General features: G+C 39.6%; 1 protein-coding gene across 3 annotated transcripts in view; it reads left to right on the forward strand.

Moving 5' to 3' along the window:
• Positions 1-21,511: 21,511 nt before the first annotated feature.
• The window catches only part of KCTD3 (potassium channel tetramerization domain containing 3), a 33,690-nt gene continuing 30,128 nt past the window's right edge, over positions 21,512-25,073 (forward strand). Inside the window, exons 1-2 of one of the 3 annotated variants that reach the window (XM_058165408.1) lie at positions 21,512-21,956; positions 24,315-24,389. In XM_058165408.1, the coding sequence (XP_058021391.1) occupies positions 24,370-24,389 (20 nt within the window). In that variant the 5' untranslated portion in view covers positions 21,512-21,956; positions 24,315-24,369. Of the gene's footprint in view, positions 21,957-24,314; positions 24,390-24,465; positions 24,509-25,073 lie in introns of those variants that run through there. The other 2 variants (XM_058165407.1, XM_058165409.1) reach the window with 2 other exon arrangements.

Genomic DNA, 25,073 nt, shown 5'->3' on the forward strand with positions numbered 1-25,073 from the left:
CAAGCTTATTGCAGCTGAGCCCTGCTACATCCAAAGAGGGAGAAGTTTTCTCATTATTGCTGTTTACCTTATTCAATAAGGAAAAAACTGTAGGAGGAATGGCAGAACCTGGGAGTTGAGTGAAAAGAAGGATCAGCTTAGAATTCCTAGTAGCCACAAATAAACTACATTCAACCTCCCTTAAGTACTTTTGACCCTTATCTAACTTTAACCAAGTGCTGACTGATCTTGAGGAGATCCCTGCGCATAGCCCTTTAGCAATAAATTAGCTTAACTGAACCTTCACCTGTGAACCTGGTCCTTTGCACCTGACATAAACAAGTTAGTTGGGGAATAGCTTCACCTTTCTATGTATTTATTAAATATTACACATTACATTATGAAACATGTCAAGAACTTATGGTGCTAGCTATAGACTTTGTTTTTTATTTTTATTTTCATTGGACAGAGGGAAAGAGAGAGAGGGACAGTTATAACTAGAGGAGGAGGGATTCTAAGATATTGCAGAATAATTATACATACAGGAATTTTTTAAAAGCTGTTTTAGTCGTAATCTCTGAAATGTGTGATGGGGGGGAATGTCACTATTATCGCTGCCCTCTGCTCCACCCTAAGTCTACATCAGCCATCCAGTGAGGGGCATTCAATTGTTTATGAGAAGAGATGCTCTAATCCAGGGGTCTCCCACCTTGGCAACTTTGAGCCTGGTGGACTTCAACTCCCAGAATTCCCCAGCCAGCTTTGCTTTGAATTCTGGGAGTTGAAGTCCACCAGGCTCAAAGTTGCCAAGGTGAGAGACCCCTGCTCTAATCTACCAGGGTCAAAAAACATATGTGCTATCTGTCCTCGTTGCTAGGTAGCACACATAAGAAGGGATTTATTCTTTCCTGTGGTCTCCGTGGAACTTTCAAACAACAGCAGTCTCCAAGGGTAGAAACATCCAAGACTTGCAGGGTGAACATATTCTACCATGATCCTCCTGTTGCTAGAACTTTCCTAAAGTCATCACAAACTAAAATCCTATTTTGGAATTGGATCTGAAGCTTATTGTGAAAAGTTAAAGGTTAAAACCAGAACTTCTGATTGGTCCAAAAAATGGATTGGAGTCTAATGCAGCTAATAAAATACAGGCATAATGTCACCCAAATAGAACAGTTGCCAATAAACTAGTTGCAATTTTAAGGGCACACCATCACATAAATTGGAATAGCTGAGAAATGTAATAATAGCCAAGCTACTTCCACTCAAGCTGGCTGGGGTATTGATAAAAGACGATTTGAAATGAAGACATTTCTTAAACCTCCAATTATATTGCTGAATCGAAATTCCGGAGGGAGGGGGGAAACTTTAAGGGGAAAAAAAGAGTATAGGTAGTCCTCGACTAATGACAATTGAGCCCAAAATTTCTGTTGTTAAGTGAGACATTTGTAAAGTGAGTTTTGTCCCATTTTACGACTTTTCTTTCTACAGTTGTTAAGTGAATCACTGCAGTTGATAACTTAATAACCTGGTTGTTAAGTGAATCTGGCTTCCCCATTGACTTTTCTTGTGAGAAGGTCGCAAAAGGGGATTACGTGACCTTGAGACACACCAACGGTCATAAATATGAACCAGTTGCCAAGCATCTGAATTTCGATCGCATCATCATGGGGATGCTGCAAAGGTTATAACTGTGAAAAATGATCCTAAGTCACATTTTTTAGTGCCGTTGTAACTTTGAACAGTCACTAAATGAACTGCTATAAACAGGGGACTAATGGTAATTCCATCCCAATTGAACTGGCCATTCTTCACTTGACTAAACTGATCACTGTCTAACTTTATGTCTCCCTATATTATTTCAAGGCCTTTCCTTCTGCTGAGTTAGCCCACTCACCTGAGAATCAGCTAAAAAGTTTACCAGTATAAAATTTGCTCTTTCCATTGTCAGTTCCTGTTTTGAGCACTATTCTGGCTAATGCTCAATTCTCATCAAGTTGTTTTAAGGTCCCTTGTTTAGATTATATTTTTGTATTTATGAAACTTTGGAGTCTGCTGATATTTCCCTGTTGTACTGAAATGGTGCTGCTTTCATTGCATAAATATCCGAACCCTGATAATTTCCTACGGGGAGGGACAGATGGCTGGAGATAAATTGTGAAATGAGTTGTTTGGGTATAATAAAAGAAACCTTCATAGAGTGATATTGTTTATGTAGCTTGCAACAACAGAAAGTCTAATAACTTCTTCCAAAATGAATTATTAATTGTAAAATTTACAAACTGCACAATGAACACATCAATTGTCAGGTAAAATACTATTATTGTATGTGGGAATGATCTTGGGGAGATGAAGGAAGAGATGCTGCCTAAGGACTAGTGAGATTTTAAAAAGGGCCATAGCCTGCAGCTGCATAATGGGTAGAGAAAGGGGCTCAGAAGGCATCCCCTACCAAGTTCCCAGACTGCAAAAGAGATGGTGGGAGATTTGTACTTTCAGACTTGTGAGTCTGTCATCTGCACCTCTATAACTGTCTGGTTTGATTCTGCAACCCAACAAGACAGACATAGACTTCAGAGGATAATTAGAACTGCAGAAAAAACAATTACTACCAACCTGCCTTCCATTGAGGACCTGTATACTGCACAAGTCAAAAAGAGGGCTGTGAAAATATTTACAGACCCCTCACATCCTGGACATAGACTGTTTCAACTCTTACCCTCAAAACGACACTACAGAGCACTGCACACTAGAACAACTAGACACAAGAACATTTTTTTCCTGAACGCTATCACTCTGCTAAACAAATAATTCCCTCAACACTGTCAAACTATTAATCTTCTCATTGTTCCCACCACCCATCTCCTTCCACTTATGACTGTATGACTGTAACTTTGTTGCTTGTATCCTTACAATTTATATTGATATTGATTGTTTCCTGATTGCTTATTTGTACCCTATGACTATCATTAAGTGTTGTATCTTACGATTCTTGATGAACGTATCTTTTCTTTAATGTACACTGAGAGCATTTGCACCAAGACAAATTCCTTGTGTGTCCAATCACACTTGGCCAATAAAAATTCTATTCTATTCTGTTCTGTTCTGTTCTATTCTGTTCTGTTCTGTTCTGTTCTATTCTATTCTATTAAAGTAGGCTTACAGTAAAGTAGAATTAGGTCATCTGGGCATATTTCCTATTTGGTCTCTCTGGAAGGATGACATCAATCTTGCAAGTCTGAAAATATAAACTTCTCACTGTCGCCTTTACAGTCTGAGAACATGGGAAAGGGAACTTCTTAGCCTCTGTCTCTGTCCATTATGCAGCTATGGGTTATGGCCTCTTTGATCTCATTATTCCCTAGATAGCATCTCTCTCCCCCTCTCCCCCCCCATTTCCCAAAATCATTCCTACATAACATTACAGGTACTAAGTAAAATCTCTTCTTCTGAAGATAGCTGCTAATTACTATTATATTTAATAACCTAGGTGCCAGAAGAACAAAGCAAAATGTAGGCATCCAACCATAGACAGTAAGATCAATTAATTCTTATTTATTTATTTATTTATTTATTTATTTATTTATTTATTTATTTATTTATTTATTTATTTATTATTTTAATTTATATACCGCCCTTCTCCCGAAGGACTCAGGGCGGTTTACAGCCAAGTAAAACAAGGAATCACAAAAATTAAAAACATTTTTTAAAAAACTAATTCAATTTGGCTAAGGAGCTAAAAATTGTAATAAAAAAACCCCATTAAAACTATATTAAGCCAGCCCTGCGCGATGAAATAAAAATGTCTTTAACTCGCGTCGGAAGGTCTAACATTTTTCATTCTGTTACAAATGGTGAGAAAGGAACCCAGACTTAGAATAGTAAACTTGGATTCCTGAATATTAATTGCACCTAGTAATTTATTATCTTTTGAGTTTTTGCTTTTTCCTTTAAATTATGACATGTCTTACAATACTGCTCATTACAAAAATCCATTGGATTCTTAGATGTGCCAAAACCAGACTTCTGAATTTGTAAAAGAAATGGTGCTGTAAGTGCATGAAAAATGACATGGATTTTAATCTAACCACTAATGCTATGAAAGTATCACTACACTGCCCATTATAAAGACGTTGGCAAACATGAGATAGATGTAAAGAATCTGTCTCTGCCTTACTATATAATTACTTCATTTTCTCAGACTTTTGTTTTCTTTTTTTAAAGAACCCGTCTGAGAAAAAAAAAAACCCAGGGCCTTAGAACTAATATAATTAGAAAAGGATTATTAGGTTGTAGCCAAAGATGCTGAGCTTTCACATATGAACCTTAACATTTTTAAAAATGTCCATCAAAACTGAACTGTTCTTCAGGACCTTTGGATTCCAAAGGTTTATAAATGAGTTAGGTAGTATGATGGTTTAATAATTATTGTATTATTTTGCTCTTTTTATTCTGTTATTTTCAGTGTTGAAACCACTAACTATCAGGTGAGGCTGGCGAAGGAAGGAAGGAAGGAAGGAAGGAAGGAAGGAAGAGAGGGAGGAAGGGAGGGAGGGAGGGAAGGAAGGAAGGAAGGGAAGGCAGGCAGGCAGCCAGCCACTGGCTAACTTTACCATTTTTTAAATTATTAGATTGTTTGAATGTGAAATTAAAAAGGAAAAATAAGCTACTCATATTCCAAGTTAAGTTAAACAGAAAAGCAAATCCAACCAGTTTCCATGATAGGATTCTGAGTACTACTACATATCTTTCATTTTCAAGAACATAATCACTTTGAACCTTATTAGTAGTGAAGCAGAGGAGGCACCGAATAACATCAAAGAAGTTGTTAAGGATGAATGTGAAACAAGATTTTCAAAGAAAAAGAAAGAAAAAAAAGTAAACTTGATCTCAGAACAAAGAAGAGAAGCCAAAGTCAAGAAAGACAAAAATCTCAGGAAGAAACTTAAAGAAATTAACGTGACAAGAACAAATTACAATGATAATTGTATTGATACTCAAGATGGAAGAGACATGGAAAAATAAGAAGTCTTCTAAAGAATTGAAGCTCAAGTTTCAATTTCAAATTGATATGTAAAAGGAGCCCTGGTAGAACAGTGGTTAAAGTGCAGTATTGCAGACAAACTCAGCCCACAGCCTGGAGTTCACTCCTGACAGGCTCAAGGTTGACTCAGCCTTCCATCCTTCTGAGGTAAGTAAAATGAGAAGCTAAATTGTTGGGGCAATATGCAAATAAACTTACATTGTAAACTGCTCAGAGAATGTTATAAGGCACTATGGGGCCGAATGTAAGTCTAAGTGCTATTGCTATTGCTACTGCAATTCCTAGGAAAGATGCAAAAAAGAATAGTGAATATTAGTATTCATGGTAGTAAACTACCATGTCATGGTAGCAAATTACAAAGTTGAATTACATGTTATGTAAACAAAAAATCTTCTTTTTGTTCTTGAGTCTTCTAGGATTCAATTTTACCAAGTGACCTTTGGTTCTAATATTTTGGGAAGGGAAAAATAGCTTCTCCTTGTCGACATTATCTGCACACTGGATAATTTGATATACTTCAATCATCTCTCACTTGCTTCTTTCTACCCTAAAAAGTCCCAAAGTCACAACTTCTCCTCATAGGGAAGCTGTTCCACTGGACTATCTTAATTGTCCTTTTCTGAACTTCACCTAGGTCCACTATATCCTTTTGGTGACCAGAACTGCACAGAATATTCCAGATGTTAAATCATATTCTACTATTTAAACAACAGTAATATAATATATAAAAATTAAAAAGATACAAAAAAAAACCTAAGGAAAAGAAAGGAAGGATTTTACATACAGCAAACAGCTTCAATTTTAAAATTTGAAGTATAAATCTTGACCAAGGAGAAATGTATTGATAAATCTTTCATTTACATTGATAGATAGCCAATTCATAAGAAGACAGTGAACACCACATCATAAATCCACGATTATAAATTCAAAGTAGCACTGCCTTTCCATCATAAAGGACTCATCCTTATTGCTCTGATCCATTCCCCAAAGATACATAGTTCTTCATTTAATGATAGTTCTGTCAGAATATTCATGGCTGGGAAGACATGGTAACAAGGTCAGACAATGAATAGAATAGCAACTAAGGCAGCCAATTGGGAGCTGAGACAGACTGGAGCCAGGCCGTGTCTTAGTCTGCAGTTTCTGAGTCTGTGCAGAGAAAGAGAAACTGAAACCAGTGTGCTGTTGGCTCATATTTAAGTGTTTGTCACTAGGACGCCAAGTTCTCTCTCATAGTTACTGTTGAGCCAGGCTTCACCTATTCTGTACCTGTACATTTGGATTTTCTTGCCAAAGTATAAAACCTTACTTTTCTCTCCACTGAATTTTTTTGTTACATAGGACCAGGTGTTCAAGTTGGCCAAGATCTATCTGGATCTTAAGCACATCGGCTGAGATGTTTGTGATTCCTGCCAGGTTGGTGTCATTTGAAAATTTGTTGAGTTCCCCTTTTATTCCTTCATCTAAATCATTTATGAAGCTATTGAAGAGCACTGGGCCTAAAAACAAACCTTGGGGTATCCCACTGCTTATTTTCCTCCATGTAGATGTAGTTCCATTAAGGATTACACATTGAATGCAGGTTGTCAGTCAGTTACAAATCCATCTAGTGGTGATGCTGTCTATCTCAATTTTTACTGAAATTCAAGTATACTATGTCCATGTTGAAAGAAACTTTTTGTATTATTATTTTTGACATTTATTGTAAGTCTTTATTCATTCTGAACCTTAGCTTTCCTGACTTCATGTTCACATATTCGGGCTATATGCTGGTATTCTGCCTTAGTTATGTGTCCCTCTTTCCATTTTTTATACTTATCCTTTTTGTCTTTCAATTTATCAGAGTTCTTTGTGCAACCATGCTGGCTTCTTCTTGGGTTTCTTATTTTTCTTTAATGATACTGTACGATGTATCTGATGTATCATTATAATGATGTACAGTATAATGTATCAGTATAATGATTTCGTGATACAGTATCATGAAATCATATCACTTGAGTTTCTTTACCAGGGAAGGCAGGCTGAAATCTCCAGGTACTTTATTTTTTTATTTTTATTTTATTTTTTTATTTTCATCAAGCATGTATTTTATGACAGATACAAGTGCAAATATAATTATAAACACATGTAAAGGGTATGAATAAAAGAAAACATTAGGATAGGGATGGTAGGCACGCTGGTGTGCTTATGCACGCCCCTTACAGACCTCTTAGGAATGGGGTGAGGTCTACAGTAGACAATCTAAGGTAAAAGTTTTGGGGATTTGGGGAAGAAACCACAGAGTCAGGTAGTGCATGGCTGGTAGGACATTGTAGCAGATGATTTTATGTACTATGCTTAAGTCAGATCGAAGACGGTGAAGTTCTAAATTGTCTTGGCCCAAAATTTCGAGTCTAGTGGCATAAGGTATTTTGTTGCGAGCAGAGGAGTGAAGAACTCTTCTTGTGAAATATCTCTGGACTTGTTCAATTGTATTAATATGCGATATGCTGTTTGGGTTCCAGGCAGACGAGCTGTATTCGAGAATTGGTCTGGCAAAAGTTTTGTATGCCCTAGTTTGCAGTTCAATATTAATGGAGAAGAAATTACGCAAGATTAGGTTAACAACTCTTAATGCTTTTTTAGCAATGCTTTTAAGTGAGCTTTATGTCTGAGAAACTCCATCATCAATCCAAATACAGAAATGAGCAACTCAGGCAAGGGAGCTACTACACAATAAGGAGGCCAACATCATAGACCAATCCCATCTGTTTCCTAAAGCCTTACTTCACAAACAGGATTTCACATCTGGCTACAATATGTGTAGGGCAGTACCTCTGAAAGCTGCAGGGGTCGCCTAGAAAACATTTTTCCATCATGAAATATGATGGATGCATAATTCTAAAAGTGATACATCTCCTCACCCCGTGCCCTTCTAGGTCTCAGTCAGTCAGCAGGTCAGAGTAATTATTCTACTCTTATTTTGTCCCAGTTAGACCTCTCTTGAATACTGTTATTTAATTCTGATCACCACAACTGAAAAGGACAGAAACAAATTAGAATATGTTCAGAAAAGAGCTACCTAGTTGTTGAGGGGCTGGGAAACCAAAGCCCAAATGAAACTTATGTGGATTGGTTAAAAAATTTTGGGTATGTTTAGTCTACAAAAGAAAGAATTCAACAAACAGAAATATAGGTACTCCTTGATTTATATCCGGTCACTTAGCAACTGCTTGAAGTTATGATGGACCCAGAAAATGGGACTTATAACCTGGTTATGAATTTCTGACGCCCACCCCTTACATCCATGTAAATGCATTTTGAGTGCTCAGCAACTGGCCTGCATTTATGGCCTTTTGTGGTGCCCTGTGATCATGTGAACATGATTTATAACATTTTTGCCAGAAACCAGCATTTACTTTCAGTATTTACTAGAAACTGCACCATAACGAACAACGGGTTTCCTTAATGACTGCAGTGTTCACTTTACAACTGTGGGGATTCAGTTAATGACTACACAATAAAGGCCATAAAATCAGTTATAAAAAGATTGCAATTGTAGCACATTAATTCTATACCTTAATTACACACATAAATATAATTGTTACTATTATATTTATATAATAATGTAATAGTAATAATTGTTGTTGTTAGTTGCGAAGTCGTGACCGACCCATCGCGACCCCATGGACAACATTCTTCCAGGCCTTCCTGTCCTCTACCATCCTCTGGAGTCCATTTAAACTCATGCCTACTGCTTCAGTGACTCCATCCAGCCACCTCGTTCTCTGTAGTCCCATTCTTCTTTTGCCCTCAATCTTTCCCAGCATTAGGCTCTTCTCCAGTGAGTCCTTCTTTCTCATTAGGTGGCCAAAGTATTTCAGTTTCATCTTCAGGATCTGGCCTTCTAAAGAGCAGTCAGGGTTGATCTCCTCTAGGACAGACTGGTTGGATCGCCTTGCAGTGCAAGGTACTTGCAGGAGTCTTCTCCAGCACCAGAGTTCAAAGGCCTCAATTCTTTGGCGCTCAGCCTTTCTTATGGTCCAACCTTCACAGCCATACATTGCAACTGGGAAAACCATAGCTTTGACTATATGCACTTTTGTTGGCAGGGTGATGTCTCTGCTTTTTAGTATGCTGTCTAGATTTGTCATAGCTTTACACCCCAGGAGCAAGCGTCTTTTAATTTCTTGGCTGCAGTCCCCATCTGCGGTGATCTTGGAGGCCAGGAAAATAAAATCTGTCACTACCTCCATTTCTTCACCATCTATCTGCCAGGAATTGAGAGGACTGGATGCTATGATTTACAGTCTGTTATTAACACAGCTGCTTGCAATTACTGCAGTTTCTAGTCCCACCAGGCTCAAGGTTGACTCAGCCTTCCATCCTTTATAAGGTAGGTAAAATGAGGACCCAGATTGTTGGGGGCAATAAGTTGACTTTGTATATAAATATACAAATAGGATGAAGACTATTGCTAACATAGTGTAAGCTACCCTGAGTCTTCGGAGAAGGGCGGGATATCAATGCAAATTAAAAAAAAGCCAACTTTTGCACTCTCCTCCTTCACCCGCATCAAGAGACTCTTTAGTTCCTCTTCGCTTTCTGCCATTAGAGTGGTATCATCTGCATATCTGAGGTTGTTGATATTTCTTCCGGCAATCTTAATTCCAATTTTTGATTCATCTAGCCCCACCTTTCTCATGATGTGTTCTGCATATAAGTTAAATAAGCAGGGTGATAGTATACAGCCTTGCCGGACTCCTTTCCCAATTTTGAACCAATCAGTGGTTCCGTGTCCAGTTCTCACTGTGGCTTCTTGACCCGCATACAGGTTTCTCAAGAGACAAATAAGATGGTCTGGTACTCCCATCTCTTTAAGAATTTGCCACAATTTGTTGTGATCCACACAATCAAAGGCTTTAGCATAGTCAATGAAGCAGAAGTAGATGTTTTTCTGAAACTCCCTAGCTTTCTCCATGATCCAGCGTATGTTGGCAATTTGATCTCTAGCCTCTGCCTCTACGAAATCCTGCCTGTACTTCTGGTAGTTCTTGACCCACATACTGCTGGAGCCTAGCTTGTAGAATTTTAAGCATAACCTTACTAGCATGTGAAATGAGTAAAATGGTGCGACAGTTTGAACATTCTTTGGCATTGCCTTTCTTTGGAATTGGAATGTAAACTGACCTTTTCCAATCCTGTGACCATTGTTGAGTTTTCCAAATTTGCTGACAAATTGTGTGTAGCACTTTACTGCATCGTCTTTTAAGATTTTGAATAGCTCAGCTGGAATAGTGTCTCCTCCATTAGCTTTAATATAATAATAATAATACTCCCATTTTCTTTTTTCCCATAACAACCCTGTAAGGTGGGTGGGCTGAAAGTGTAACTCATATAAACCCATATTTCATGCCTAAGCAAAGACTAGAACTCATCGTCTCCTAGTTTCTAATTCAGCGTCTTAACCACAGCACCAAACTCGTTCTCGTTATCAATTATGGTGATTGACAAAAGCTAAAAAATTGAGATATCCTTGGAGAAGACCTGGATTGCCATCTATAGCTGCAAACTCTTGAAATGGGACAAGGATGGACTTGTTCTTGTTCATATAGCTGATTTATTAAATGGCTGGTACTTTTTATTCTGTTTGTGTGTTTTAACATTATTCAGTTTCAAAGTACATGTACAGAACAAAAATACAAAACACTGAAATGACGAAACCCATATATACAACAAACATATGCAAAGTACCTCTTTTAAGGAAACGGATTCAGCTTCATCAAGTAATTCTGGAGGATGGGGTGCTAGGCAACCACATCAGCTAATGTTAATGTGTTTAAAAACCCATTTTGTTCTCTTCATTGGAATAAAGATTGTTGGAGGCTGTAAAATAACACAATGTTCTATAATCACCATGTGACAATAGTTGTAACAATCATGCTACTTTAGGCACTATTTTTTAAAATTACAAATTGTGTTTTATTCATGCACGAAGTTTTAAAAAGCCATGATCACCAAAGTACTAAATTGTTCTTCTGGGAATAATGGAATCATGCTTTATAAACTTTATAAAATCATATTTCAATATCTAATATTCAGATGGTACTAGTGAAAAAGATTTTACATAGATAAAAATGCCCATAAAAGGATTATCAAGATTGTCCTGCATTATTTATTTATCAAATTTATATAGCTACCCATTTCACAAGAAGTGACTGTAGCTGTGTGCAACAATCAAATAAAAACAACACATACATAAAACCATCATTGTAAGGACATAAACATTCAGTGCTTGTTTTATAGCTATATAGTATATATATAGTATATGTATGTGTGTGTGTATATAGACACACAAACACACACTATAGATAGATAGATGGAAAGAGAAAGAGAGAGAGTTTGATCTGGTATTTGATTTATACACACACACACACACACACACACACACACACACACACACATAGGTTAGAGACTCAAGGAGAAATTCTATTTATGTGGTCAGTAGGAGCTGAAAATGACTTGATGGCACAGAATCAATCAACAAATTCACAGAGCGCTGTTAAACATTGAAGTCCCATAGTGACCCTTAGTGGTTGAAATGTTAATTTAAGAAAACTGCTTTTACATAGTAAGTACAAATTTATTCCATAAGTACCAGTTTTTTATTTATTCATATTTTATAATATTTACATTCTGTATTTCTGACTTTATATTGTATATATTGAATCTAGCATATTTAAAACAAATAAATTGCTGAGGGATAATATATGTGTATGTTCTAAATTCAGTGCCATGGGGACAAGCACTACATGTATTTACAGAAGGGCATAATATTTTTTCTTCCTGTTCCTGTGATACATGGACTAGTGCAAGGAAAAAAAGTGGAAGATTTATTAGCAATAGCACTTAGACTTATATACTGCTTCACAGTGCTTTACAGCCCTCTCTCAGCCGTTTACAGAGTCAGCATATTTCCCCCAACAGTCTGGGTCCTAATTTTACTGACTTTAGAAAGATGGAAGGCTGAGTCAACCAGTCAGAATCGAACTCCTTGCAGTGAGCAGTAAATTAGCCTGCAATATTGCATTTTAACCACTGCACCATCATGGCTTAGATTGATATAAATATTTTACCTCCTGTCTCAATTATTGTAACAGATTTGACCTTGGAATTAAAATCTAACAGTTTTATAGTATTAATCTATACATGTTATATACATCTCCTCGGCTGTAGTCCTAAATCCCATTCAGTTCTCTTAAGTAGATATGCATAGGAAAATGTTATTAGAATGGAAAACCAAGAAAATATGCTGGAAAAAAAGGATACTAGTGAGACCCTAAAAAGCCATTTTTAAAAAAATTTAGGTATAAGTAATACCACCTTGTTAGCCCATAAAAGTAGTAGGAGAGTCAAAGGAGTAATTTATTTCAATCCCAGACTAAGTTTTTTATGAAAGTTCATGAAAGTCTACTACAGACTAAGTTCATGAAACTTAGACTAAGTTTAGTCTACTACAGACTAAGTTCATGAAAGTCTACTACAGCTAGTTGAAAATTCAGTTGTGTGGTGTTGCAAGTATTTGTTACTGGCTCATGTGATTTATGTGGCTGGTGCAGGTCCATGCAGTATCACCTGGGCAAGAGATGGACTAGACGAAAGTATTTATATGAAGATCAATCCAGTAAAATTAGGAAAAATATATAACAAATCTGTCATTGAACAGTTATGAAAAACTTATGAAAAGTATGTAGGTTTTTATTGTAAATACTGTAGCTCTATTGATTGATACACTGAAAACAGTATTTATTTATGGGATGTTGACAAAGATCAACATTCCATAAATAAATATTTTTGCTACATGCTTCATCATAAGTTTCATCAGGTTTGAGCCTGACAAAATTCTTTTACTATCAATTAAATAAAAAATTTAGTTAATCCTGCTTCATAGAAACTAAATTTCTATGAAGCAGGATTATCTTCTTCTTCAAAACATGATATTTGGTCTTTCCTTTATTGTGATATAACAAGTGATCAAAGGATACAGCTCTGAAAATTGCATACAAGGTTAACTGAAATGATCCATTACAATCCCAGAACAATATACCCATCTAGTGGGCGAATGTTAATATTGCATCACATTAGTTGCCTATAGTTCTCTTGAAAACATGTGACTTGCTAAAATTGATATCCTCCTCCCGCCATCCCCCAAAACCTTCTACTTGCACAGTCTACTACTGTGTACTGGACTTTGAAGTGCAACAAAAAATTAACAACAGTAGCAGCAGAGCAGAAGTGGTGAAGATTCACTTTCTGCATAAACTTAATGGCCATTTTTTCACATCATATGAAGTAGGAAAGTTGGCATATTATATTGACATTCAGGCTCACTTTGGTTCTCTAGTTTGTTTAAGTAATTAAATCAGCCATAGATGGTTTAGCATGATATCTGAATCTGGGATAATTTATTGCACTCCAGTAATATAGGATTCTAAGATAGTTTTTGAAAAAAAAGTTTATTGTTGCTTTAAAATACCAGAATAATTTGGATATAATTGTCCCCAATTTGAGGATCAACTGTCATTAAGCTATCAATTTATTCACTTTTGCAAATTGGAATACATCATTCAAATTGTGTTAATTCTCCATTTCTTGGCATCCAAACCCCAATATAGTGAATCATTGAATGTACTGCTCCAAACATAGCTGAATTTGATTGCAAAAACATTTTGCAGTTTGCAGGAGTTTCAGTACAGTACCATGGATATCTTTGGGGGTGGCAAGATTAGCAAATTTATTTATTTATTTATTTTATTTATTTGTCACACAGTATATATAAGCATAATCATGAAACAACTATACAACACATAAGCATATATATGAGTATGAGTACGTAATAATTATATTAATTGGATATAACGAAGGAGAACAATAGGGCAGGAATGGTAGGCACGTTTGTGCTCTTATGGACGCTCCTTATAGACCTCTTAGGAATGGGGTGAGGTCAATGGTAGCTTTTGGGATTTTGGGAAGAGACCACAGAGTCAGGTAGTGTATTCCAAGCATTAACAACTCTGCTACTGAAGTCATATTTTCTGCAATCAAGATTGAAGCGGTTAACATTAAGCTTAAATCTATTGTGTGCTTGTGTATTGTTGCAACTGAAGCTGAAGTAGTCTTTGACAGGAAGGACATTGTAATAGATGATTCTATGAGTTAAACTCAGGTCATATCAAAGGCGGCATAGTTCTAAATTTTCTAAACCCAGGATTTCAAGTCTGGTGGCATAAGGTATTTTATTGTATTCGGAGGAGTGGAGTACTCTTCTTGTAAAATATTTCTGGACACGTTCAATTGTATTGATGTCAGAAATGTGGTATGGGTTGGTCTAGCAAATGTTTTATATGCTCTGGTTAGTAGTGTAGTGTTTTTGGAGAAGCTACACAAGATTAGGTTTACAACTTTTAAAGCCTTTTTTGCGATGTAGTTACAGTGGGCTTTGGCACTTAGATCATTAGATATGAAAACTCCAAGATCTTTAACAGGGTGGGGGTCATCAGTAAGGTAATGTCCATCAAGCTTGACCTTAGTGTTTAGGTTCTTTTTTCAAATATGTAAGACTGAGCATTTGCTGATTGAGATTTGGAGTTGCCAAGTTTTAGACTATTCAGATAAGAAATCCAGGTCTTTTTGGAGAATAGTTGTATTGTTGGTGGTGTTAAATAGTTTGACATCATCAGCAAAGAGAACACAATTACTTGTAATATGGTCACAGAGATCATTAATGTATAATATGAAGAATGTTGGTCCAAGAACGCCACTTTTAACAGGAACAGGGTTTGATAGAGCATTGCCAATTTTGACCAATTGTATGTTTGATAGAAAAGCTTTTATCCAATTGTGGAGGGGTCCTGAGATGCTGTATGATTTTAGTTTTAGGAGAAGTTTATCATGTACTACTGAGTCGAAGGCTTTACAGAAGTCTATGTAGATTGCATCTATTGCTTTGCCCTGATCAACATTTGTAGTCCATATGTTTTTGCAGTGAAGAAATTGTAACTTACATGATAAATTTTTTCTCAAACTAAATTGTTTATTAGAGAGTAGATTGTTTGTTTCTAGATGGAGGTTAATGGATTGGTTGATGATAGATTCCATTACTTTGCAGGTGACACAACAAAGAGAGATAGGTCTGTAATTTTCAACTAGGCTGGGGTCTCCTTTTTTGAAGATAGGGATGACCGTGGCAAGTGACTAAAGTTTGAGAAGGGAACTGGTCGTGAAAGCTTTTTCAAAAATTATGCTTAGGGGTTCTGCTATATTAGTGGAAATCTTTTTTAAGAAGTATGCACATAGTCCATCTGATCCAATAGATATGGATGGTTTCAGTTTGCGAAGAGCTTTTTCAACATTATCTTCTGTGAAATCTGTGTGTGTTAGGTCGTTGCACTCATTGTTGATACGATTGGGGAATGTTGGGTATAAGTCATTACTATTAACAAAGACTATGCCAAATAATGTGTTGAAGAGGTTTGCTTTAACTGTTTCATCATTATATTTTTTGTCGTTAGAATCTTTTAGTTGTGGGATGGATCTCGAGTCTTTAAGTTTGTTGTTCACAAAATTATAAAAAGCACGAATGGAACTTGTGCGCAAGAGGTCTTCTTCTTGCTTGGTGTGGTAATTGGTGCATCATTACATGCATGATGATGTAAATGTCATGAGAATGCCAGATAGCAGGGCACAAGTACATGATGGTGCATGTTACCTCAGCTTGTGTGTCATTTTGGTGCCAATGTGGTTTTCTGCAGATTCCTAAAAACAGCTGCATCTTGCAGCCTTAACAACATACTGTTTTCAGTTTTGAGAACCATATTTTCACACTTCAGGTCTGCAAATACATACTTACATTCAATTTGAATATGAGAATGATCTTCAAACATAGAATAGGATCTGACTTCAAAGGTCCATCTTTTCAGCAATATATAATAGTCTGTGGTCTGCTACAGCATTTCCCTCATTTTATTTGTTGTCTTATTTTTCTAATCTCTAAACCCTGCCTCACTTACTCTAATCATGGAACTGATACTGTCATATTGTTTCTAATCTCGCCCCCAGTGACACAAGTTTTAGTAATTACTACAGGGTTAATGTCTGTGCCCTTAAACCAATAGTATGGGATGAAAGAGGTGTTTACTAGATATTCCAGGCTTCAGCAGACATGCCACTGGCCTCTGCACAGCATTGCTTATCGCCATTTTACTGCAGTGAAACTGTTCTAGTAATCCTTTGGATCTGTGCAACAGTGGTCCAACTGCATTTTTTAGGACAGGGTTTGGTAAGCTTGCAATAGCTACATGCAAAAGCAAGGCACATCTATATCACATTCTATAATAAAGCTGGATTGTTCAAACTTGCTTTGTCTCTGTGGCCTTTACAAGTTTAGTGTAGGGTTGAAATACCAAAATAGTTAAATGACAGAAACACTGGAATGGAAGAATTGAAAATTGGTACTTATTACCTATATAAAGAAAAGAAAGGAAGGAAAGAGAACTCTTAAAAGAAAAAGAAGACTTCTTGTGACAGCTCTCCTTTGACCATGGTCCATTTTAAAAAAATCAGGACACGACAGGAAGAAGTATAGGGGAGCAAAATAAGAAGTTTAGCTATGCTGGACTGAGTTCTGCATTGAGATCTACCCATATATGTGATAGTGATACGATTTCCAGCTATTTTGTCAGTTGACTGCAGATATACTAAAAAAAGCAGGGTAGAGGAATCAAGAAGACACTTTGCCAATGACCAGCTGAAAACATATAATCAGAGCAGCACTACTTGGCAGTGATCTGGAGCAGCTGCAAAAGAGACAGGATAAGGATCATTATTAAGAATTGTAAATCCCATGGCAGTGAGAGTGGACAAGTTTTAACTTGATGGGAATGGCTCTCTTGCCATACTAGGATTTTTGATATAATATACACATCCACAAGCCTCATTTTTTGTAATGATGTTAAGTATCTCTGCCCTGCAGAGTTTAAACAAAATCTACAGATACAAAACAAGATAATTGAATGATTCGTTGTTAAAAATGCAAAAGCTTGCTGCTTGCATAAGTGTCACAAACATATAAAAGATTTCCCATTTTAGTGAATATCGGGAGTCAAGTGTAATTTCCCCTTCCGTTTTCTGTGTTTATTATGCAACCGCAAAATTAGAAATATGCTAAAAATATAATTGTACAGTTAAGTTCTCATTAATCCAGTGAAAGTTGTCCAGAAATACATGAATGGACACATTATTACCTGAAACTTGGACATCTACATCTAACATTGTAACAATATATCAATCCATACGTCAATACCATTGTAACCAGCGGTGGGATTCAAATAATTTAACAACTGGTTCTGTGAGCATGGCTAGGTGGTCATGTGACTGGATGGGCATGGCCAACTTGACGTCACTCATCAAGTTGGTGGCACCTTGCTGTGAGTGACATTGTTGGCTACGCCCACTTAGTCATATGACCGATGCTGCAGATAGGGCAATTTCCTACCTCCCCCCTGCACTTGGGCTGGCAAAATAAAAGCCCATCTAAAGAGCATTGCCTGCCTGCCGAATACTGGCAAAAGGAGGCTAGGGGGAAAAAAAGAGAAGGGCCCATGGAAACGCTCATTTTCCTTGCCACACTGGATCGGGATGGGGAGGTGGTGGGGGAGCAAAAAGCCTACTCTGTCCATACGTACTCACCATCATGATAGCGAATCTCTCTTCCAGCTCACCGGATCAGGCATTGGGAGCTTGGCCAATTTTCTTCCAGCACTTGTGCAGGGAATCCCGGGAACAGCAGCATATTGCATACTTTTCACTCCAAGCAGCCTGGACTGGAAAACACATGGCTGAAGTGGCGGAGCGGCCCTTCTTAACAAGCTCAAAACTGTTGCTGCAAGCTTGTGTTCCCTGCACGAGAGCTGCAAGTCCAACTCTGGCTGCAGACATGTGATTGTGAGAGCAGGCTTTTTCCAAGGCTGGTCATAGAGGGAAACAGAGATGAGTGCGCCGAAGTACCGAACTTCCAGCTCTCATGCGGGAAATCCAGACTTGCAACTCAGTTTTGAGCTTGTGTTGTGGCAGGCCTCCTGGAGCCGGATGACTCGGAGAGTGAGGAGGAGGAGCTGGCAAGGCCTCCTTTCCCCACTGGATCTTCCTCCTCCCTGGCAATGCCCCAAGAACCAGTTGCTGAGGATCAATCTTGGCTAGATGCGAAACAGCGACACCGAGAGAAGCGTGCGCAGCAGAGGAAGGGGTGGGGCAGGCCCAGGGAGTACTAAGTCATGGAGCTACACCCCACAGGGGATAAAAGCAGGGAGAGTGTTCCATAGGCCCTTGTGTCGGACAGTTACAGACTACTGGCTCTTTGACTGCTTTGGACTGAAGGCTGGGATTACTTGTGAGTACTTTAGATCATCCTGCAGACTCCTGGTTTCCCTGGCAACGATCTGTTGGCACACTGCTACTTGCTAAGGACTTGGCTGGCACATGAAGGAACATTGCCAGAACTTGTTGCCAGAAGGAACTTGGCCAAGTGTAAATAAATTGCTGGCAGACCGCCTCGGCTGGTGTATTGTTTTGGGAAGGAAGGGAGGGGACAGAATAGCTTGTTAAGAAGGACTGCTCCTCCACCCAGCCATGCATTTTTAAGTCCGGGCTGCCTGGAGTGAAAAGCATGCTGTCAAGTCCCAATCTGGGGCTCGCCATACCTGGGGGAGGGGGGGAACGTGGCTGCAACTATCGGAGATGGCGAGTCCAACAGTGAGCAAGGCTGTGGCTGCGGGACATATCAGGACAGCACCGGCCTGAAGCTAGCATGGCCCCACTGGGAGGACACCTGCCCCACAGGTCAGGAGGCTGCTCACCTGCCTGGCCAATGTCAAAAGAGAGGGAGACAGAAAAGTTCCACCAAGTCTTCTCCTTCTTGGCCTCAAGCAAACAGGCACATGCACCTCATGGCGCCAGGAACTTCTGCGAGGAGATGGTGCGTGCCCACACACCGTTTCCTTGCAGAAGGTCCCAGCGCTGTGAGATGTGTGCATGCTCTGTGTTTCAGGCTGAGAAGGAGACGACTTGCTTGAACTTTTCCTGCCTTGGAAGCTGTCTTTAAGTAGCAAGGACAGGCTGTGGCAGCTGCCTTCCGAGCAGCTTTGGCTGGCCCAAAGAACAGGGTGGTGATGGCAACAACAGGCCAGGAGAATGGTGGGACACGTCAGAACAGCGCCAGCCTAAAGCTCGTCAGCAGGCCATCCTCCTGGTTGGGTCTGGCCGCGAGCGGCACCAGCAGGCAATGGAGTGTGCGGCTGGTGCAAAGAACAGGACAGGACCTCCGGCGGCTGTGCACCCCATTATCTGCCGTTTTCCTAGCCCATCGCCACCACCGCTCTGTTCTTCGGGCCGGCCGAAGTTGCTCGGAAGGCAGCTGCCACAGCCTATCCTTGCTAACTTAAAGACAGCTTCCAAGGCAGGAAAAGTTCGGGCAAGTCGTCTCCTTCTCAGCCTGAAACACACATCTCACAGTGCCAGGACTTTCTCTGAGGAGATAGCACACCATCTCCTCGCAGAAGATCCTGGCGCTATGAGGTGCCTGTTTGCTTAAGGCTGAGAAGGAGAAGACTTGGCTGAACTTTTCTGCCTCCCTCTCTTGTGTCCTCCCAGTGGGGCTGAGCTAGCTGGGAGAGTGTTTTCTCCCCACTGGCCGGGAACTGCATGGCTGGGGGGAGAGAGCGTTCTCCCAGCTAGCATGGCCACGCAGCTTCTCAGCCGGCATCCAGAGGCAAGTGGGAAGCTCTGGGAAGTGCGGAAATGGAGCCATGGTGCTGGTGGCGTAGCAAGAGAAGCAAGCCCAGGGATTGGGGGTCAGCTAGGTAGCTAGATTGCGAGCGCCACGTGCGATGGAGATATGGCAGTGGCGGAGCTAGTCAGCCAAGGCCGGGAATGGAAGGGGGGGGCAGTGCAGCAGTAGCAACCTAGTCCAGCCCAGGAGTCAGCACTTGACTGGGGCTTTCCGCGGCAGCGAGTAGGCTGGGTGGGCCAGGCTGGGAATCGACTTGACCAGGGCTTGCGGCCAGGAGTGGTATTGACTTATCTTAGCTACCGGTTTGCAAATGTGAGCAACCATCTCAGCACGCGCCACCTCTGCACATGCGCAGGACCTTCTGAGCATGTGCGGAGCATAAAAAAAAGGACATGATGATAAAGGTGGGTGAGCAGAGCCTCCAGCAGCCAAAGATACTGGTTCACCCGAACCGGGTAGAACCGACAGAATCCCACCACTGATTGTAACAATATGTCAATCCAGACCCATGAAGATAATTGCCCTAAAGAAAAAGAAAAAAAAGAAAAAGGAAATGTAAAAACGTATAAAGAAAATGTTTGCTACATCATGTAATATCATAGCAATAGAGCAAATCCATCAGGAGATTGAGGAGTTTCAGCTTTTACATTAGGTTATATTGATTCCTATTTTTAAAATGATGAAAAATGTGATGGCATTTTAAAATTTAGCCCAGGCTTGTTATGTCTTATAAAATGATGGCAATGAAAAACCTGGAATGTGGTGGCATAACTCACAATGGTCCATTGAGTTTTATATTTACTCGAATATTAAAATGTAACTTAGTAAGACTTTGGAAGGTTGCAAAAAATATTTAGAATGTGGTTAGAAATGTAGAGGTTTCAGTATTATGCCATTTCACCCAAGAATATAGGCTAGTGTTATGACATGGTAATTGGGTGTCTGTGTGTGTAGTACAGCAACATGTGGAGGACCACATATTTCCCACATATGTATGTGTATACTGTACAGGGAATGTTCTAATCTAATTCATATACTAATGGATATGAGTGTAACAATATACCCTTGAAACAATTACACCCTGATCAAAAATTTGTTGCTTAACGGTGCTGCCAATGCAGCTAGATACGGTAAACCCACCGTTAACAACTTTACAGAGAAAAATGTATACTTTGGGTTGGTCGGTGGCCGTAATAAAGATTGATTACAAAATGTACGCTTGTGAAGTGTTTTTCTTTTTTGGAGAGGAATTCATGTGGAAAAAAAAATCAGCAAGTGGATTTCATCGAAACGTACAGCAGAAATTAGGGGGATTTACTTATCCAAGCGCTTCTCCGTTAAGCACGCGTTAACAGCAAACTAGCTCCCTACAGATGCATTGGATTTTAAATTCGGTAACGCTGATGGGTAAGGAAATCCAAGTCGGCTGGCAGACGGCAAAGTTGCAGAAGCTTAAAAGATACGATGCAGCTATCAAAACGGGAACCTAAACAACCGGTCTCCAAAGAACGGCTCGTTCTTTGCTCGTTTGAACAAACAGGCCTGGCGAGGGAGGTCTAGTCGAGATCCTCTTCCGCGTGCCACCCTTCCGAGCGTTCCTCTTGGCCTTGTTTTGCATATTCCCGCCTTCCGCTTGAGCTCTCGCGAAGACGCAACTAACGCTGGTATTTTGTCCCTCGCGGAGTCCCCTCCTCCAGGTGCCGCGCGTTGCTAGGATTTATTTTTTTTTGCCGTAGAGAGCCGCGGCGGCTCCGAGGAGGGAGGGGGGGGCGGTGCATCGGCGGCGGCTCTTGGATGCCTGACCGGAGAGAGAGAGAGCTCGACCCTTCGCCTCCTCCTCCTCCTCCTCCTCTCCGATCCCCGACCTGGCAGTTTAGCGCTTGCTGGGGAAGGCTCTACGGCCTCGCTGGACGCCCCGTTTTCTCCCCCGGCTCCGCCGCCGCCTCCTTTTCCCACCTCCCTCGATTCCGGGGAGGCGGTTGGAGGCGGCGGCGACGACAGGCAGTATTCGGGGCAAGATCTGCTGCTGGGGAAAATGGCGGGGAACGGCGCTGGCTTTGCCGGAGCGGGCAGCGGGGAGATCATCCAGCTCAACGTCGGGGGCACCAGGTGAGCTCGAGCGCGGCGCGAGAGGTGGGTGGGGTAAGCCGTGGCTTGGAGGGGATCTTGGCGGTTGATGGCGAGGGGCGAGGTGGCGGGGGGGGGCGGCTGTTGTGATGGCATGAAGGAGCGGATGCCTTCAGTGGAGACGGGCCTGGGAGAAGAAAGCGATGGTTGTCCTTCGCCAGACTGATCGAATCGCTGCTTTAAATAATCGATGCTGTAAGGAATCTGTTCAATGTGCGAGGAGGCTCAGGTCTGGCTATAGATGCGCCTAGGCTCTTCTCAGAAAAAACACCAGAACTTAAAGAATCATTTGCCTTAAGAGTGGACAGAAAGGACCACGAGATTCTCTGATTTTTTATTATACCACAGAAATCTATCCTCATAAGTTGTCACTGTTTTTCTACAGTGACATTCCACGAAAGGGTTATCAAACCACCGATGAGCCAAGAGGTTTACAGCCTTGGGATTGACTGATTTTGGTTGCACTGTGACACAAAAACCTGGTTCCAAAGTGTGGAATCTCTTGATTGGTTTTCCACAGGGGACTCAGTTGTCCCAAAGGTGCTTTTTCTAAAGCAGAGGTCTCCAACCTTGGCAACTTTAAGACTTGTGGACTTCAAGTCCCAGAATTCTGGAACTTAAAGTCCACAAGTCTTAAAGTTGCCAAGGTTGGAGACCTTTGTTCTAAAGGCAACTGAACTTTCTTGGGTGTTTTTTTTTTCTTCGAAAACATTTCACTGGACAGAACTGAAGAAGCTTCTTGGATGAGAAATGAAACGTTTTTCAAAGAAAACAACAACAACAATCAAAGTGGAGTTGCCTCTTGGAAAAAGGATTTTTGGAACAATCATGACTTGGGTGATTGAGAATCTCCATAGACATGAGACCCAGCTGAAACCAATGACAAATAACAGGTATCGCCATAGTGAGCCATTAGTTACTGTACTGATACTTTTTGTGATGCCTTAATGCAGATATGTGGTTCTAAGTCACAATTCCTCATGGATTCTCTTTTATATGGAACCCAACTAAAATTGCTATCACAAGATAAATAATACAGGTCTGCACAGGATGAATCATTTTCAGTGTAATCTGTGTTTTGATTAAGATTTTAGCTGGGTCTCTGTAAAAATAAAAATAAATTCAGATATTAGATCTGTATTCTTGTGTCATAATACTACAAGATAAGTATCATCTGGGTGGCTCTATCCATGCAAATGGTTGTGACATGTACACTAATTTTGGTGGTTTCAGATGAATACGATGTAAAAAATATGAGGTGCCATATAAACCCTAAGGCTCATCTCATTGATCTTCCTCTCTCTCTCTCTCTTCAAACAGAAACTTTACAATCTTGATCTTCTCCAATTATTACTTCTGGAAATAAATTAATCTATTGGGGGATTAAGTTGAGAGCCACTGTTTTTCAGGACAGAGATGTTGGTTACATCAATAGCCAACTTCAGTACCAAAAAGTGCAGAACAATATTCTCTTCTATCAGTACAGGACAACTCGGTTAAACTAGGTGAAGATGAGAGAAAGAAGTATCATAAGTGAATTAGAGCAATATAGCAATAGCAATATAGAGAGACATAAAGAGGGAATTGCAGTTCTTGTTGACACAGGATAATCAGTTTTGGTGGCTTCTTCCTAACATACATTAAAGATTGTTGTGCTAACTATGCTAGGGAGTATGTCAGAGAGCCTTAAGCTAAGACTTAGAGCCTAATTGAGACATGCTGAATCAAGATTCCTGGAGCTGCTGCCAAGTTCTTTCCTATTGAGTTTAACATGCATGAATACTGTACATGCTGATTATTCTCTTGTGGATAAGCTGCATTATGCAAAGCATAGAAAAGGAGCAAAAAATAATAAGCATGAGATGAGGAAATGGAAATATAGGTAAATCTAGTTTATAACCACACCATTCACTCATATCCTATTATTCTTAATAATTTTTTTTTAATTTGAATTTATATCCCGCCCTTCTCCGAAGACTCAGGGCAGCTTACAATGTGTTAAGCAATAGTCTTCATCCATTTGTATATTATATACAAAGTCAACTTAATTGCCCCCAACAATCTGGGTCCTCATTTTACCTACCTTATAAATAATTTAATAATATAATTTAATAATAATTAAATTTATGCACCATCTGAATCACAATGATTTTGGGCAGTTATCGTCCAGAAGCATCTTTGTTTTTATCGTATTCATGCATCCTTTTCATTCATTCAGTCTTTCTGTCTGCATGATAAAGCTACCTCGGCGTACTCTGTTTGTACTGGTCATTCATTTTTGTTTTGAACTTACATTTATTTAGGTGTTGACATTTATCTCTTGTTTTACCAAAAATACAGGTAGTCTTCGACTTATGACCAGTTGTTGAGAAGCAAAAAATGCCCATTGGGGAGAATGGATTTGGACTTCCAACTGTGAGATTTGCTTAATAACTGCTATAAAAAATGGTTGAAAAAGATGGGCCTGGTCATGTGGTGCCTTGATTTAATGACCACAATGACTTATGACTAGAATTCTGGTCCCAATTGTGGTTGTAAGTTGAGAACTAACTATATTTCTTAAAATGTCCCACTCCTACTGCATTCAGTTTATTTTTATATGTCTCCTCAGATAACCAAGTTTAGATAATATAACAACAATCTATTCTGTGTGGCAGAACTTCAGCTATTTGAAAACATATCCCCTCAATTATCTTTTATATGGGCTAAATATACCTACTCATTATAAGGCTTAATTTCCAGATCCCTTACCATCTTAGTAATCCTCTTCTAAAGCTGTTTCATTTTATCCTCACTTTTTATAATGCTAGCCAGAACTGGACAAAATTCCTCAGTAGGGTCCAATCAGGACAAAATAGAGTTGAAAACCTACCCATTTTATCATATGCTTTTTTAAAACTAACAATACACTTTCTCACAATCATACACTTGTCAATTATTTGGGAAGAACAAAAATCTGGATGGCATGCACCCTGCCCAAGGGGTGGGGGGGAAGCATCATCCTTCCTTATATTTTCCTATGGTAGTTTTTTTATCTGAATTTTGCCAAACATCACCCTAGACACATTTAACAAAAGTAGTCCCTCTGTAGTTTTTGCA

The sequence above is a fragment of the Ahaetulla prasina genome, chromosome 1 (assembly GCF_028640845.1).
Source record: "Ahaetulla prasina isolate Xishuangbanna chromosome 1, ASM2864084v1, whole genome shotgun sequence".
Lineage (NCBI taxonomy): Eukaryota > Metazoa > Chordata > Lepidosauria > Squamata > Colubridae > Ahaetulla > Ahaetulla prasina.